Genomic DNA, 15,836 nt, shown 5'->3' on the forward strand with positions numbered 1-15,836 from the left:
CACCCCAGGAGGCCGCAGGGGCCGCGTCTCTGCCTTGGCCACGGCACTGAAAGTAGGAGGGAGGCCGCAGCGCTGGGAATGCCGGGGGCTTTATGACAGGGTTTGAGGTGGGGTCTGTCTCTGTCAGTTCCTGGGGTTTCTCCCCACTCAGGGGTCTGGGTCTATGAGAAGCTCATGGAGGCGGGAGACTGATTTGGTGGGGGAGGGGAGGACCTTTTCTCAGCCCCTGAACCCACCCGGGGAGCCCCAGACCAGGGCAGGCCTGTAGGCGGTCACGGGAGACTTTGGGCCCTGGGGGTGACCAGTTAACCTGGGTGTGGAGGCTCCTGGCCCTGCTCACCCCCCCGGGCTGTATCCTCCCTCCCCTGCTCACACTTTCCTTCCTCTCCCTGGCTGGAAAACAGCCGCGTCTCCCGAGGACGCGTCTGCAGCTGCGAGCGAGTGTCAGCGTGGGGTCACAACAGCTGGGGTGGGGGAGGCACCCGCGGGGCCTGTGCCCCAACCTCCATCCCCAGCATCCCGAGGGTCGCCTCAGTGGGGCTCACCCAGGGTGAGCACGCGCCTGCCCCCTCCCCGTTCCCAGGCCCGCTGGGATGTGAGGCCCCCGTTTTTGTCCCCTCCTCCGGGGTCTTGCACTGAGCGAGCCTTGGACCCGCGTCTCGTCCGCTCTCTGCTCGGGCTCGCTCTGCCCTCCAGGCCAAGGGCGCGGGTCCTGCGCGCCTCACCTCTGCCCCGGCCCCGCGCAGGTCTCCTGGAGCACGGCCGCAACTGGTCGGCCATCGCCCGCATGGTGGGCTCCAAGACGGTGTCTCAGTGTAAGAACTTCTACTTCAACTACAAGAAGAGGCAGAACCTGGATGAGATCCTGCAGCAGCACAAGCTGAAGATGGTGAGTCCCCAGGGCACTGCCCGGCCGGGCCAGCAGGGGGTGGGCCAGCTGCCGGCGGGACCTGCCTGGGGCCTCGGTCCGCACTCAGCGGTGGCCACGTGTGGCGGCAGGGACGGATGGGCCGTCGCCTGCCTCGGGCTCAGGGGTGCGCAGGCCTGCCCTCTGGGGCCCCCGCCCCAGCGCTCCTCATCAGACACCTTGGGGGCCTTGAATGCGGCTGGGCGTGGAGGCGGGAGCCTGGAGTGTGGGGTCAGGCCCTGACTCACCAGGGATTTGAGGCAGTCAGAGCATTGGAATGAAGACCCACAGGCATGTGAGCCCTGAGCGAGTGTCCCCCCACCCGGCCGGACCTCGCAGTCTTAGGGCCGCCTCGGGAGGGAAGGACAGGCCCGGCTGGCCTTGGCCCCCGGGAGCTCGAGGGGAGGCCCAGGCCTTCCCTCCTCCGGGAGCGCAGAAGGGGCGGGCTGGCCTCGCCAAGCGTGTAAATGGTCTCCATGGAGCGCCCGCTTCCTCCACAGCTGTTCCTGGGAAGCGAGGGCCGTTTGGGGGCGGCCTCAGCTTCTTTCATTTTTTTCTTTCCTCTCTCCTTATTGGCACACTTGCAACCTGCCAAGCGTCCCCCCCAGGACTGGGGAAACTGAGGCTCAGCTAGGCTCCTCAGCAGCTGAATTGGGCTCTGAACCCCTCGCTGTCAGTTGTGGAGCCTCATGCTCCCTCATAGACAGGAAGGCACAGGAGAGGACGCACGGCTCTCCTCTCCTGGAGCCCCTGCTCTCCGGCCCCCACACAGGCTCCTGTTTGGGGTCTGGAGTACGCGCAGCCTGTCCTGGAAGGCAGTGCTGAACCGCCCCCTTGTGCCGTGTGCAGAGGCCGGGAGAGGGCAAGCAGGCGCTGAGGCCACGCAGCACCAGCACAGGCCAGAGGGAGACACGCCCCTTGGCCATGTGGGCTGCAGGGGGCACTGTCCCAGGCCTGTGCCCTCGGGCTTCTGCCGGCCCAGTCTGCGCCTTGAGCCCAGCACGCCCTCTGCCTCTCAGCCGCTGCTCAGATGCCCCGGGATTGTCCCTGGTGCTCAGGCAGCTCCTGGTGCACCAGGCTTTCCGGAACCCTCTTGTCCACAGGGAGGAAGGCTCAGTGAGGGCCGAGGCTCCCAAGCCAGGGCAGCCCGTGGGGCATCACAGGGCTAAGGAGCGCCCCGGGCAGATCTCTTCCTGCTCCCGCTGCCCCCACCCCCTTCTCCCCTCTCCTCCCCTCCACCCACCCCCACTCCAGCCGGCGTCCATGGAAGCAGACATGTGGGCTTGTGGGGTGTCGGCGCCCCCTCTGTCAGCCTGTAGGGCCCCACGCCTCACCTTCCAGGTTGCCCCAGGACATGGCCCTGCTGAGCCCCCAGGTACCCCCAAGCTGGGTTGGAGGACCAGAGCCCCCAGCAAGGTGGATCGTACAGCTTGGTTTGGGGGTGAATGTGGGTCAGGTGCCAGCGTCCCAGTACCCCAGCTCTGTTTTCTTCTATAAAGTGGCGGAGTCATCAGGGCCCTCATCCCAGTACTGGGGGGCCTTGTGGGCACTGTGCTCAGAGCTGCCCTGGCTCCCAGCTCAGTGGTGACGTCATTGCCGTGATTTTATTGTAAGGCTGCCACTGACCCCCTTCTTTCTCAAGGGCATGAGGGGCCCTCCCCTAACCAATGCAAGCAGGAGCCCCAGTCACAGGAATCTGGGCCCAGAGACCCCCGTTCAAACCCGGAGCCTGCCCCTCCCTAGCTGCTGGCCTTGGCAAGCAGCATGGCTGCTTGGTGCCTCAGTTTCCCCGCCTGTGAAGCGGGAATGCCCTGCTGCCACAGGCTGTGGGATGACGGGAACTCAGAATGGAATGGGCAAGTGTGAGCCCCGGTGGCCGTGGTGGTGGCCATGGCCATGGCGGGGCGGGGGGTGGCGGGGAGCTCGCCGCGCTCTGAGTTGGGTGTGGAGCCTGCCTGCGCAGGAGTTGACGGAGAGGTGGGCTGGTTCACCCCTGAGTTCAGAGAGGCAGCTCCTAGAGGGTGGGGGCAGGCTCGGGGCAGAGGGCTCCCCGCAGCTCTGCCATTTCCTGAACGTGCCCACAGGTCCGTGGTGTCGCTGCTCTGCGCCTTGGGTTCCTCGCTCCAGGGTGGGAGCGAAGCGCGACGCCCCTCCAAGGGCTGCGCGGGGGAGGGGCTGTCTCTGTAAAGGGCAGTGCCAGGCGCTCGGGCGGCATTCAGTACGTGCTGGGGGCGTCCTCCTGTTCGCAGACCTTTATGGAGCTCCCGCCGTATGAGGGAGCGGCGGCAGGTGCCCCGGTGTGGTGAGGCGGGGCTCCCTGCCGACAGTCTCTCCAGGGGACAGAGCGGGTCGTTGTGGGCCACCCCGCCGGGCTGGACTCGTGGGCGGTGCCGGTGTCAGAGAAGGTGATTCTGGTCCCAGTGAAAAGTAGCTGAAGCCCTTAGCGACCTCGCGTCCTCCCTCCCACCCTGAATGTTCACACAGCGGGTCCCGAGGCCGCCCACGGCCAGGCCTCGGGTGAGGGCCGTGCGGCCACAAGGAGCTGGGGCCTGGGGAGCGCAGGGGGCTGGGAGTGCCTCTTTGTGGCAGCTCCTGGGCCCTTCCCCTGTTACTGGGTGTGGCGGCAGGAACTCACTGGAAGGTGACCACACGCAGCGGGCCAGAGCGGGGCTGCGGGCCACGTTCTGCGCAGGCTGATAGGTGGGCTTGGCAGCCACTGGTGGAAAGAGCAAGGGCGCAGCGGACGGCGAGGCTGGTCTGGGGGCCTCGAAGGAGCAGAGCTGGGACCCATCGTGGGGAGAGGGGCTCAGACAGGGTCCCTCCGCCCTGGTGGTCGCCACCGGCGATGTAGGGGCGAGCTCCCCGACACCAGAGAATGCAAGCAGGCTCTTGAGACAGGGCTGACTCGGTGACCTCTTCCTTCTGCCCTCCCCCCGTGCCCCGGGGCCCCAGGAGGGGCAGGTCCTTGTGAATTCTAAAGCAGCGCAGCCACCTCTGGCCCCGGCCCATCTCGAGTTCAGGAAGACGTGTCGCCCTCGGCTAGGGCAGGAGGGAGCAGCAGGAGCAGAGGGTCAGTGGGTGCCCCCTCCTGCCTCGCACCAGGTCTGGCCCCTGCCTAGCAGCGGGCGAGGTCAGCAGGAAGCCAGAGTGGCGGGCGGGCGGAGCTCGTCCCAGAGTTATGTAACGTTTGGCATCAGAGCTCCCAGGGCTTCCCTCCCCCTCCCGATGGCCGAAGTTACCCTTCTCTCCCGTCTGTGAGTCCAGGCCCTGGGGCTCCGCTTCTGTGTTTGTTTCCTGGTCTGTACGGCTCAGCCAGGGCCCGCCTTGCCTTGCTTTACCCTGTTGTCTCCTCCGCCTGAGGCTCTGTCAGCGCACAAAGAGAGATGGTCCAGGCAGAAGGTCCTGCATTCCACCTGGACCCCCTCGCTCCTGAGACGCGCGGTCTAGGCAGGCATCATTGCTGTTCTGAGCCAGTGTCCATCCAAGGAAGTAGTTCCAGGGCGCCTGCTCCGTGCCGGGCACTGCCCCGAGCGCACAGGGAGGACAGCTGCCGCACTCAGGCCGACGCCGGCCCTTGAGGGGCTAGGTCTAGTTTGGGGAGCAGATTAACACAGAAATCGTTTCAGATTGTGGTGTGAAGAGGCCGTGTATGCGTGGCAGGAAAGGCCTCTCTGAAGGCAATGTCTGGGTGCTGCCCAGGTGGAAGTGAGTCACGGGTCCCTGGGAGAGGGATGTCCAGGCAGAGAAGCAACCGTGCAAAGGCCCTGTGGCCAGGGCCGTGAAAGGCTTTGCATTAGGAGGGCATTGTGTTAGTAGCGGCACCAAGGGGGTGAGGGGTGGGCAGAGGCCAGGCTACGTGGTGGGGATTGGTGAGGAGGAGGACTTGGGGTGATTTCAGGGGTTTTGGGGAGCCCCTGGAGAGCTCGGAGCCAGGAGCAGTGGGCAGAGCCGTGTGCAGGTCTTGTCATGAGCCCCTGAAAGGGCCGGGCACGTGGCGGGTGCTCACGAGCGCGCCAGGGTCACCAGCATCTCCTGTTTCGATTCCTTCCGAGGCTCTGAGTGTTCCGGAGCTCCCTTGGCCCCCACCCCCCGCAGCTGGTCCCCCGCTCACCCAGCTCCAAGCTCCAGAGAGTCACAGTCTGCTGAAAATAGATTGGGGAAGAAGGGGTTCCCTCAGCCGCACCCACAGAAGCCGCACGCCACACAACTTGCTTGAGCCTCTGGGCTGCAGCGGGGCTCGGGAGAAGAGCTCCTTGGGGGCAGGCAGGGCCTGGTGGGGGTGGTCACTGGGCCGGGCTGCGGCCTCGCCGAGCATGGGTGAAGGAGGCCGTGACTAATGGGCAGACATTTCCCTTTTCCTCCCGGCCTCCTGGGCGGCAGAGCCGGGGTTGAGGACCGCTGCTTGCTCAGGAAGAAGGCAGCTCAGAAAGCGCCCCCACCCCTGGGCAAGGCCCGGAGCCTGGGCACCCCCAGGCCCGTCCCAGCCAGGCCGTAGGGAGCAGCTGTATGTCACTTTGGTGTGGGCCCCTCTCTTCTAGGGTTTTGGGGGGATAGTGCAGGGATGCTTGTTCATTTCCTGTTTCCTACAACAAAGCATCACACACGACGGCTTTAAACAACTGTTCTCTCGCAGCGTGGAGCTGCTGAGGTCGCGGTGAGGCAGGCCCGCTCGCTGGCCCTCTGGTCAGCTGCCGTGGGTGGCCACGGGCCTCGCTGCCCCTTGGCTGGACTCGCTTCGCCCCACGGGTGTCACGGCCACTTCCCTCTGTGGGTAAGCGGGTTGGCCCGCCCCGCGCTGGAGTGACCATTGTCACGTCACGTCTGCGAGGACTCAGGCACGGGGGTTTCCCGGCTGGCTGCCCAGGCCCTGACCTGCTGCCGTCCCGGCGTCCTAGGAGAAGGAGAGGAACGCCCGGAGGAAGAAGAAGAAAGTGCCTGCTGCCGCCAGCGAGGAGGCGGCCTTCCCGCCGGTGGCGGAGGATGAAGAGATGGAGGCGTCGGGCGTGAGCGGGAACGAGGAGGAGATGGCAGAGGAGACAGAAGGTGAGGCTGGCGGGCGGCAGGGGCCGAACTGACCTGAGACGTCTGGATCCTCCTGGGAGAGGATTGGCCGCCTCTAAGGGGAGACCGAGGTGGGGGCGGGGGGCGTGGTGGTGCTGATGGCGGCGGAGAGATCAGTTCCAGTCTTAATTGGCTTCTGTCCCCGGGTGCAGCTGCCCAGTGCCAGGCCCCATGCTCCCGCCCGCCAGTTAGTCCACCTTTGCCCCCCACCCATCTCCCTCTCCTGGGCTCAGCCCCTGCCCCCGAAGACCCAGCCGCTGCTGGGCTGATCATCCCTGTCTCTCCTGCTCTTGCCTGGCCCAGAGCAGCCCCAGCTCAAGTTCTTGGTAAATGGAGCCTTCTTTCCCCTGCCACCTGCCTGGGGCTCCTTCCTGTCCCTGTCTGCCTGTCCGCCCTAAGCTCCCGAGCTCCTGCCAACGTGGGGAGGAAGGTGTGAGTCACCCCGGCTCAGCCAGGCGTGCAGATGAGCCCCGGCAGCCCACAGCATGGCTGCCACCCGAACCCTGCTTCCTGGTGGAGACGGGGAGTCAGGCCGCTCGGTCACTGTTGTCTCAAGTGGAGAACTGAGTCCGGCCTCTTCGCCGGCTCCTGCCTCCCCCACGTCGGCTAGGCTGGAGGGCCGGCCAGCGTCCGACGGGAGCTGCACGCTTTTGTGGTCCTCGCTGTCGGGAACGGAGAGGACCCGGGAGAAGGGAGGGCCCGGGGAAGGCGCCCGGCCTGCAGCTGGGGGTCAGGAAGACGAGGTCGGCTCGGCATTAAAGCCGAACAGAAGCTGCCTGAAGGAGGGCTGTGTCGCCCGGGCTCGGCAGGGAGGGCCCTTCTCTGCTGGGTGGGGGCTGGTCTGGCCGGAGCTGGGACCTGCAGGCCCCCCTGGGGCTCCGAGCCACGGGGGAGACCGCTCCGGGCGGGGGAGACCCTGCACCTGGGTGTCGTGTGGCCGGAGGCCGGGGCTCTGCCCAGCACGCGTGCTACAGGGGACATGGGGAGGGGAGTGATGCTCTGGGTTAGGGCCCAAGGGTGTCCCAGTGGAACCATCTGGGAAAAACAGCCCCGGTGCCCGGGCCCCTCCCGGGAGGCTTCAGGCTGGAAATGAGTCAGTTCAGGGGTGGGAGGAGCGCCCCTTTCCTTCCGTGTTTGCAGCGGCCATGATGGTTATGAGGACGGCAGCCTCAGACGTGTCCCTGGGATCGTCCTCGGGACCTGGGGGGCAGGAGCTGTGCCCCCTCCCCAGAGGAGGAAACGGAGGCCGAGTAGCACAGTTGGCCTGAGAGGGATTGACCGGGATTCAAACTTGTTAGAAGGGCTGGTTCTCGGGCCCCGGCCAGACCTACTGAGTCAGAAATGTCTGGGGGGCCCCAGCCCCTATGAAGCCTCAGGCCTCACTCGCCTTGGAGCTCCCGGTGCAGAGCAGCCTCTCGCGGGAGAGCCCAGCGTTAAGCTCCACACGGTGAACAGGCAGCTGAGGTGTGGGCTACGCCTCTGGGGGGACCTCGGCTCCCTCTCCCCATGTGTCTGCATGTGAGCAGGGGAGGGGCGGCGGGGGGGCAGGTGGGCCGGGAAGCCCGGATGCCGGGTCAGCCGCCCTGCTCCCGAGCAGCACAGCCCATGTGTCTCCGCCTCATGGTGCCTCAGTTTCCTCATCTGCACACTGGACAGGGGGATGGCCCCAGCTTGGGGGTTCCTGAGGATTCCATGTGCCAGCACGGACCCCGCTCCTCAGGAGCCTGTGCTGCTATTGCTGGGTTGTTTGTGAAAGGGACAGCCCTGCTCGGGCCTGCAAGGGAGGTGGGAGGCGGACAGGCCAGGCAGGGCAGTGGGGACAGCAAAGGGAGAGGGATGTTCGTCTGGAGCCCCTGCAAGCCCACGGCCTGGCTGTGTGTCTGCGGGTGAGGTGGGGGCACGCCACCCAAAGGCCTTCCCCCGCTCAGGGGCCAGCACCCTGCTCCAGGGCCCCGAGAGCCAGGAACGCGAGGCCACCCCGGTGCGGGCATTGCTCAGGCCACTGGGGGCTGCTGTGACCGGAGTAGGAGGGTCCGGGCATGAGGATCGGCCGGACCGGGCGGGTACTGACCAGCAGAGCCCCAGAGCCCCCAAGCTGGCTGCCGTCTCCCGGCCACACCCACCTTCTCCCTCCCCACCGCTGCCTTCTGACCCTGCTCTCTTCCTTCCAGCTTCACACGCCTCTGGGAACGAGGCGCCCCGAGGGGAATGCAGCGGCCCAGGTATGAACACAGACGTCTGGTTGGGGTTGGGAACGAAGCCGGGCCGGGGGGCACCCTGAGATCACTGTCCTCTGCGAGGGCCCCACCTCTGTGAGCATGCCTCTGCCCCCCGTCCCAGTGCAGGGTCTGTTCCCCATGCTGTTCCCTGGCTCTCCCCCGCAGATTGGTACACTCAACACCAGTGACTCTTACCTGGCTTAATTTCCCCAACAGCAAGTGTGGGGTTTTCAGGTGCCCCCATTTTACTGAGAACGGGGCGGTGGTGACCCAGCCTAATCACTGCAGTGGCTTGAAGGCTGCAGAGCCAGGCCCGTGGCCCAGGTCCCTGGCCCTGTCCCGTGCACCCGCTGTGTCTCTGGCCTGTGGGAAGTAGTGTGGGGCCAGCCGTGGGCGTCCTGCCCCTGATGGACAGGGGCCCCGGCCTCACCTGTGCTGGCCCGTCCTGGCTCGTTCACCCGCGGATGGGAGTTGCCGCTCCCCGTTCTGCAGATGGGAAGCCAGGGGTGCTGAGTTTTCTCCGGCCAGCCACCGGTGAGGGGTAGGGGCTCTCATGAGAACATGGAGCTCCCCGCAGAACGAGGGCCCTCACCCTGGCTGCCTGAGGTCTGCTTCTGGGGGTGCCGGCCTCCAGCATCCTGGCTTGGAATGTCAGTGAGGCTGTGGGCTCCCGAGTGACCCGGGAGAAGGCAGCCATGAGAGCAGGCACTGGGGGGGCTCCGCCTGGGGGGCCATGTGGGGGCGCCTCAGGGCCGTTTGGGCCACAGCCCCCCTGAGCTTCTTCCCCAGAGCCGGGTGTGCCGGTCGGGGAGGCCGGGGCTGCTCCTGTTCCTGGGAGTCCTCACCCCTCCTTGCTCTCCCCCCACAGCCGCGGTCAACAACAGCTCGGACACGGAAAGCGTCCCCTCCCCCCGCACCGAGGCCTCAAAGGACACGGGACAGAACGGGCCGAAGCCTACGCCCGCCCCAGGCCCCGACGCACCGCCTGCAGAGCCCCCCACCCCCCCGCCCGAGGACACCCCGGCCCCCACGGAGCCCGCGGCTGCCCCTGAGGCCACTGGTCTGCCCACACCCCCTCCTGCTTCCCCGTCGCCCACCGCACCCCCTCCTCTGGTCCCCAAAGAGGAGAAGGAAGAAGAGGCCGCCGTGGCCACCCCAGTGGAAGACGGGGAGGAGCAGAAGCCGCCCGTGGCCCCAGAGCTGGCCCTGGATGTGGGCAAGATGGAAGACTCCGGGGAGGCGCCCCCCACAGAGCTGGCCGAGAGTGGGTGCAAGGAGGAGCCTGCGGAGGAGGGAGGGCCCGACAAGGCCAGGGGGGGTGCGGGGGCCGGCGCCGAGGCTGCACCCGAGGGGGCGCTCAAGACGGAGAGCAAGGAAGGCGGCGGGCCTGCGGCCAAAGCCCCTGCAGCCAAGGGCTCGGGTGCCCCCCAGGACAGCGACTCCAGTGCCACCTGCAGCGCCGACGAGGTGGACGAGCCCGAGGCGGGCGACAAGAACAGGTGAGTGGGCAGTGGACACCCGTGGAGCGCGGACTAATGGTGGCCGCCCGGAGGCCTGGCGGGGGTGGGGAGACGGCCTGGCTGACCAGCGGTGAAGCGGCGAGGGGTGGGCGATGGCTGAGGAGGCCCGAGGCGGCCGCCTGTGTCCTCCAGGCACTGAGGACTGAAGCGTGTGCCAAGCCGGGGCGGGGCTGCCGTGGCCCAGCGGAGGTCGTGGAGGTCGGCCTAAGGCTGGTGGCTTTCGAGGGGGCGTGTGGCAGTTTCCAGGGATCGCGGGCGGTTCCTCTCCGGTGCATGAGGGTCCCGGATGCTCCCTGGCCAGGACCAGGCTCCCTGCTTTCAGCTGCTCGCGGGGTGCTGCGTGGACCCCCTCCCCCGCTCACATCTGGGCAGCCCGAGGCTCCTTTTCCGGAGAGGCTGGAGCTCCGGGTCATCTTTATTTTGACTGAAAACAGCGCGGTCTGACGCGCTCTGCTGCGTCTCGGGGAGTCTGGGCGGAGGAGAGGGAGGAAAATCTGACTTTCGGATCCAGCACGTTCACTCAGGAAGGTTTCCTGCCCCCGGGTTCACCGTGCGGCTGTTAAAACAGCACGTTTGCGAGCGTTTCATGTGAAAACCGGGTCTGTTCAATCTTCTGGGCCCCCACGAGCCCCACAAAAGGATGCGGCCCCATCGTCCATGTGTCCGGGGGCCCTGGAGGCCGCACCTGCAGGCGCCTCCCCGTGGGTATAAGGAGCGGGGTGCTGTGTGGCCCTGTGGTCAGCAGGGGCCTGGCCAGCAGGTTCTGGGGCCGCAGAGATCCTGAGCTCACCCAGCCGTCTAGCCTTCATGCGCTGTCCTGGCCTGGTAATGGGGTCAGGGCGGGCAGCTCCCCACCCCGCCCTGCTGGCTGCAGGGACAGTCATGGAAACACGTTTCGCTCAGCGGGAGGATGCTGACCTCATGGGGCAGCCACGCTGACAGGCGGCCTCCCGGGGGCTGTGCTGGGGACCCTGGCCCGCCCTGGCTGGAGAACTGGAGGCCTGACCTGAACCCCATCAGCCCCCCACCCCCGAACTCTGTGGCAGGCCGGATGCCCTGCAGGCTCCTGCCAGCCCCTCCCCCACTAGCCCCACCAGGGACGTGTCCCTCCCCCAGCTGGGTCTGGCTTCCGTCCATCCTTCCTGCCTGAGTGTCCAGCATTCAATCCCTGGGGAGCAGGAGCCCTGGGCTGGGAGTCAGGACACCTGGTCTGTCATGCCCCGTGTGACCGAAGCTGGTCCCCCGCCCGCGGGGTGAGGCTGGACCCAGGCCAGCCTGCTGACCTCTTCCTGGCTGGCAGCCCGCCATCGCTTGCTCTCTCCTCCCTCGGCCACGGCTGTGCGGGGCCAGGGCCAGGCGGGCGCCCAGGGACGCAGACGAGATGCGTCAGAGCAGGCCTGGCAGCCCTGGCCTCCCGGAAGGACCGGCAGGGCGACCCCTGGCCCTGGCCGCCTGCCCACTGTCCTCTTCCCGCCTGGCCGCCCAGCGTGGTGAACCGTGTGCCCCTGCACGCACTCAAGAGTGCCCCTCGCTCATCTCGCCCCTGCCTGGGTGGATTCTACTTTCGGTCTCCGGCGCTTTCTGCTGGGCAGCTCTGCCTGGGAGTTTTCTTGGCCAAGCACCAGAGATGGTGTCTTTGATTACAGAGCCTTGAGTCTGCCTGCCCTCCCCCTTCCAGTTCCCAGAGAAGGTGCCTGGCACTGGGGTGGTAGGGTGGCCTCGGAAGAGGGCTCATGGTGAGACTCAGTGCCCGGTCATCTGCCTCCGGCTGCTGGGCCCACGCATGTGGGTAGTGAAGAGTGGACGCCCCCCCTCCCCGCTCCATTGGGGGTGCGGGAGGCTGGAGTGTGGCTGCTTCTGGACTTCTGGGCTGTGAATGAGCTGTGACAGCAGTTTCTGTAACTGGCTGGCTGGCACCTGTGTGTGCCAGGCGCCGTGCTAGGCTCAGGACGCCTGGCCCCTGGGCCCCAGGGCACTTGCACGCGCGTGAAAGCGACAAGCACGGAGCTGGACCACTGGGGAAGCCAAGTGACTGCGTGAGTGAGATGAGGGGGGCTCGGGAAGACCGGGGGGCAGTGGTGGAGCAGCGGGGGCGGGGAGCCTCCCGGGAGGTGACACTGAAGGGCACTGTGTGTGCGACGAGATGGGAGATGCCGTCCACGCACAGCTGTGAGCCCATCGTCACGACTGAATTCCAGAGCATTCCCATGACCCTGCAGCGAAACGCTGCGCCCGTCAGCAGCCACCCGCCGGCCCCGGCCCCGGGTCCACTGTCCGCGTCTGTCTCTGGACTTGCCTGCGGGAGTGCGCAGGGTCGCCGGGCCTCGGTCGCCCCCCCACCGCCCCTGTCGGCTTCTGAGGCTCCCCCACACTGGAGCCGGTGTCGTGGCTGATTGCTTCCCGGCTGGAGCAGCTGCCGCCGTGTGGGGGCCCACGTTCCATGGGGCAGCGCCGCCTGCTCTTTCACCATGACTTCTGTGGGGCGCATCTCTGGCCAGGTGCCGCCTGTGGCGGGGCGGCCAAGCCCGGGCTCTGCGGACTGTTTGCACAGGGGCTGCGGCCTGTTTGTTTTTAAGTCGACGTTTGTGGATGCAGCTGGTCTGCGTGGAGGGTGATAAGTAATTGGGAGGGATTGGGACTGGGTGAGGCGGGGGAGGGGGGGCAGCGGGTGACTTTGGGCTGAATCCCAGGACCAGGAAGGGCAGAAGCTCTAGGAAGCCTCTGGGAGTGGTCCCGGGGTGGTCCTGGGAGTGCCGCTGGGCTCGGCGAGGGAGGGAAGGGGGCGGCCGGTGCCCGGGCGGACCGTGGCACACGCAGAAGTCAGGCCGACCTCGGTCCGGCCCGCATAGGAGCCCCCTATGCTGCGTCTGTCTCCGCTCGGCTGAGCTTGTGGCGGCTGCGGGCAGGGGACGGGGGCCCGTGGCACTGGTCCCTGAGGCCTCCTGTGGGGGCGAGGTCACGCGTCTGCCCCTCCCTGGCCGCTGTATGGCGGCCTGTGCAGTGTCCTGGCTTTCCCCGGGGCAGCGGCTGTGACTTGCTGCCTGCTCGTGGTGTCGGCCGGGGCAGCTCTGGCTCATGCGGGGGCCAGACCTTTCGCGTACACCGCCTGGCTTCTGGCTCTGGTGCCCAAGGGTGCAGACTAGCCCCTGCGTCCACTCCGTGCACCCCAGGCTCAGCCCCTGGGCTCAGCACGAGCAGGTCACAGGAGGGAGTCGAGCCGCATGGGGCCAGCGTGTGGCCTAGGGGCTGGGATGGACCCAGGACCTGTCTGGGACCCGTGCCGGCGGGGAGACAAGGGGATCATGGCCAGGCTGGTGCCCAGTGCTGGGCATTCTAGAAATCCCCAAAGCCTTCCTGACAGAGGCAACACCCCAGCCCTCCAGTCCTGCCCCCTCACCTCAGCTTCTCAGTGCACAGGCCGGATCCCGGTTACGTAGCATTCTGGTTAAGAGGCTGCACCGCGCCCAACCCTGTCTCCCAAGAGTGGAGTCCACTCAGCGCCACGCTCAGGGCCCAGCCCTGGCACCTCAGGAGCTCATCTGGGGGTGAATATTATCTGGCTGAGGCTTTGGCTCCTGGCCTGCGGGGTCATGGGCTGGGCTTCTCTGGGGCCTCCCTTACCCCCCACCCCCGGGAATCCTTAGTCCTGGCTTCCTGGCCTCTGGGCTGGGGCAGCGGGGGGTTTTGCCCCTCATAGGGCCCGTGTGGACCTGAGGAGGCAGCATGGAGCCAGGGCTGGAGAGGCCAGATGTGAGCCACAGCCGGCGCTTATGTCCCCCCAGGCTGCTGTCTCCGCGCCCCAGCCTCCTCACCCCGACCAACGACGCCAGGGCCAGCGCCTCGCCCCAGAAGCCCCTGGACCTGAAGCAGCTGAAGCAGCGCGCCGCCGCCATCCCCCCCATCGTGAGTGCCCTGCCGGGAGGGGCCCGGCCCACCCCCTCCCTTCCTGCTCCAGAGACAGCAGATCAGGCCAGGGCGCAGCTGGGCGGGTGGGGCGCACCTGGGCCGACTCTTCCAGGCGCTGTTTCCTGGAGCAATCCCCATGGAGATGAGGCGGCTGGCTCGGGCGCAGGCCTGCCGGGTGGGGCTCTGGATGCGGCTGGCCGGGAGTTGGCCTCGCTCCTGCCTCTGTCCCTCTGAAGCTGCGCCCTTGGGGCCACCTGTCCCCAGCCGCCCAGGGTTTTCCAGAGCTCCCAGACCAGGCACTGGACTGTGGGGAGGCAGCAAGCCCTCCTGGCCGTCCCAGCACCTCAGAAAGAAAGGTGGGGGCCCCATGTTGTCATTGTGAGGTCCTTTGTGGACGCCCCTCCTGGAAGCTTCTCAGGCCCAGCGGGCAGCCCCTGGAGGGACACCCTGGCCCCTGCTGAAGCTGTCCCTGTCCCAGGAGGGCCTGGGCATCCCTGCTGCAGCTGGGTCCCTGATACGACTGGGCCCTGGACGGAAGACTGAGTGGACCTGGGCTTCTGGGCGATGGGCACCAGGCAGCCAGGCTGTGCTGTGAGCCAGGCCCGGTGTCGCTCTCAGTCCCAGTTTCTCGGGGGCCAGGAAGGACTCGGGGTTTGGGGAGGGTCTTGTAGGGAGGGTAAGGGGTGGGAAGGCTCCCTCACATCCACCGTCCCCCGCCAGGCGGCTAAAATGGGCACACCCTACTTGCTCTGTGGGGAGTCTCCTTCCCTGTCTCCCAAGCCGGGTGCCCTGGGCCATGTTGGTGCCCCGTTTCCAGGCTGGGCCCACGCAGGAGCCCTGGTAGACTTCCCCTGGTCTCTGTGGCCCTGAGTGCCCTGCAAAGGTACTCACTTCTCCCTGCTTCCTTCAGCAGGTCACCAAAGTGCATGAGCCACCCCGGGAGGATGCAGCTCCCAAGCCAGCTCCCCCTGCCCCGCTGCCTTCACAGCACCTGCAGCCAGACAGTGATACCCCACAGCAGCCCAGCAGCAGCCCTCGAGGCAAAAGCAGGAGTCCTGCGCCTCCTGCCGAGAAAGAGGGTAAGTGTGTGCCTGTGACAGGAGGGGCCTGGGGAATGAGGGGCCGCTGAGCGGGGTGAGGAACATTGGTGTCCAGGGCAGCTGTTGTAAGTTCCAAGCCTGTAGTACAAAGTGAATAATAAAAGAGGAAGTAGTGAGGCAGTAGGGAATGGTGGGGACTGCAGCAAAACTGCAAGTGAACTTGTGTTCTTTCTAAAATAGGCACATAATGGCCGCAGCCAGATCTCCATGTGGCAGCCTGGGCCTGGGGGTTTTCTCCTAGAGAAGCCAAAAGTCCATCTTGTCATTTAGAATTTTCTGGTTTCTTGACATTGATAGCTTTTCATAATTTTCAAAGGGTTGCGAGTGGGTGAAAGCCAGTCTGTGGTTTAGCCGCTGATTCCATGTGACTCAGTTCACACATGAGCTTCTAGAACTGCAGCTGAGGCCCAGTGCCCAGCTGGCAGCGCTCTGGGGCTGGGGAGGAAACACTGCTTCTCCAGCCCTCACACTGACCTTATTCCATGCTGAGGTCACTGGGCGCATTGCAACTGGGTACAGTGCCTGCCGGGGTACACTTTATTGCTCCACTTGAAGCTCAAGGCCAGGAGATGGGCGGGGCATGGTTCCTTGTTCCCTAGATCCTCTTTCTGCTCCATGCCCCACTGGACCCAAGAAGTTCCAAGCCCATGTCCCCAGAGGGGCCCTCTTCCCAGACTGGCCTGGCATGCAGTGAGTGCTGTCAGCCTCTGGCAGACCTTGACGTTGCTCCCAGGAAGTTCCCCGGCCGCCTCCCCTGCCTGGTGCAGCTCAGGCTTGGGCTCCAGAGGCCAGTGCATCCGGCCCCTCCCTACCTGCCTCGGGTACAACATCTCTCCTTTTCTAGAAAGCCAGGCTGGCCCGCGGCCATGAGCCTCCCTCCTGGAGGGTGGGGCTACGTGCCTGTCTGAGGACAAAGAGCAGGGCCGTCTCTGTAGGAGGACTGCTTCACGCTCCCCACAAGTGACATGGGCCTGCTGGACAGACTCCCTATCACCTGGCCTGCCCCCTGCCCGCCCTTGCCGGTTCTGGGAAGTCTTGCCTGACCGCCACCCTCACAGGCACCCTCTTGGCCGGCTCACAGCGGCTCGTGGCTGCTGGGCTGGGGCATCTGTGGGACGCCTGA

General features: G+C 66.4%; 1 protein-coding gene across 3 annotated transcripts in view; it reads left to right on the plus strand.

Moving 5' to 3' along the window:
- Positions 1-15,836, plus strand: part of NCOR2 (nuclear receptor corepressor 2) — a gene marked incomplete at both ends in the record, with an annotated part of 110,011 nt that overhangs the window by 67,944 nt on the left and 26,231 nt on the right. For 2 of the 3 annotated variants that reach the window (XM_084253004.1, XM_084253005.1), the window contains 5 exons: positions 747-889; positions 5,803-5,950; positions 9,056-9,686; positions 13,490-13,610; positions 14,524-14,692. In XM_084253004.1, the coding sequence (XP_084109130.1) occupies positions 747-889; positions 5,803-5,950; positions 9,056-9,686; positions 13,490-13,610; positions 14,524-14,692 (1,212 nt within the window). Of the gene's footprint in view, positions 1-746; positions 890-5,802; positions 5,951-8,139; positions 8,191-9,055; positions 9,687-13,489; positions 13,611-14,523; positions 14,693-15,836 lie in introns of all 3 variants that reach the window. The other variant, XM_084253003.1, reaches the window with a different exon arrangement.

This window comes from Talpa europaea (assembly GCF_964194135.1).
Source record: "Talpa europaea genome assembly, chromosome: 14".
In the NCBI taxonomy this organism is placed as follows: domain Eukaryota; kingdom Metazoa; phylum Chordata; class Mammalia; order Eulipotyphla; family Talpidae; genus Talpa; species Talpa europaea.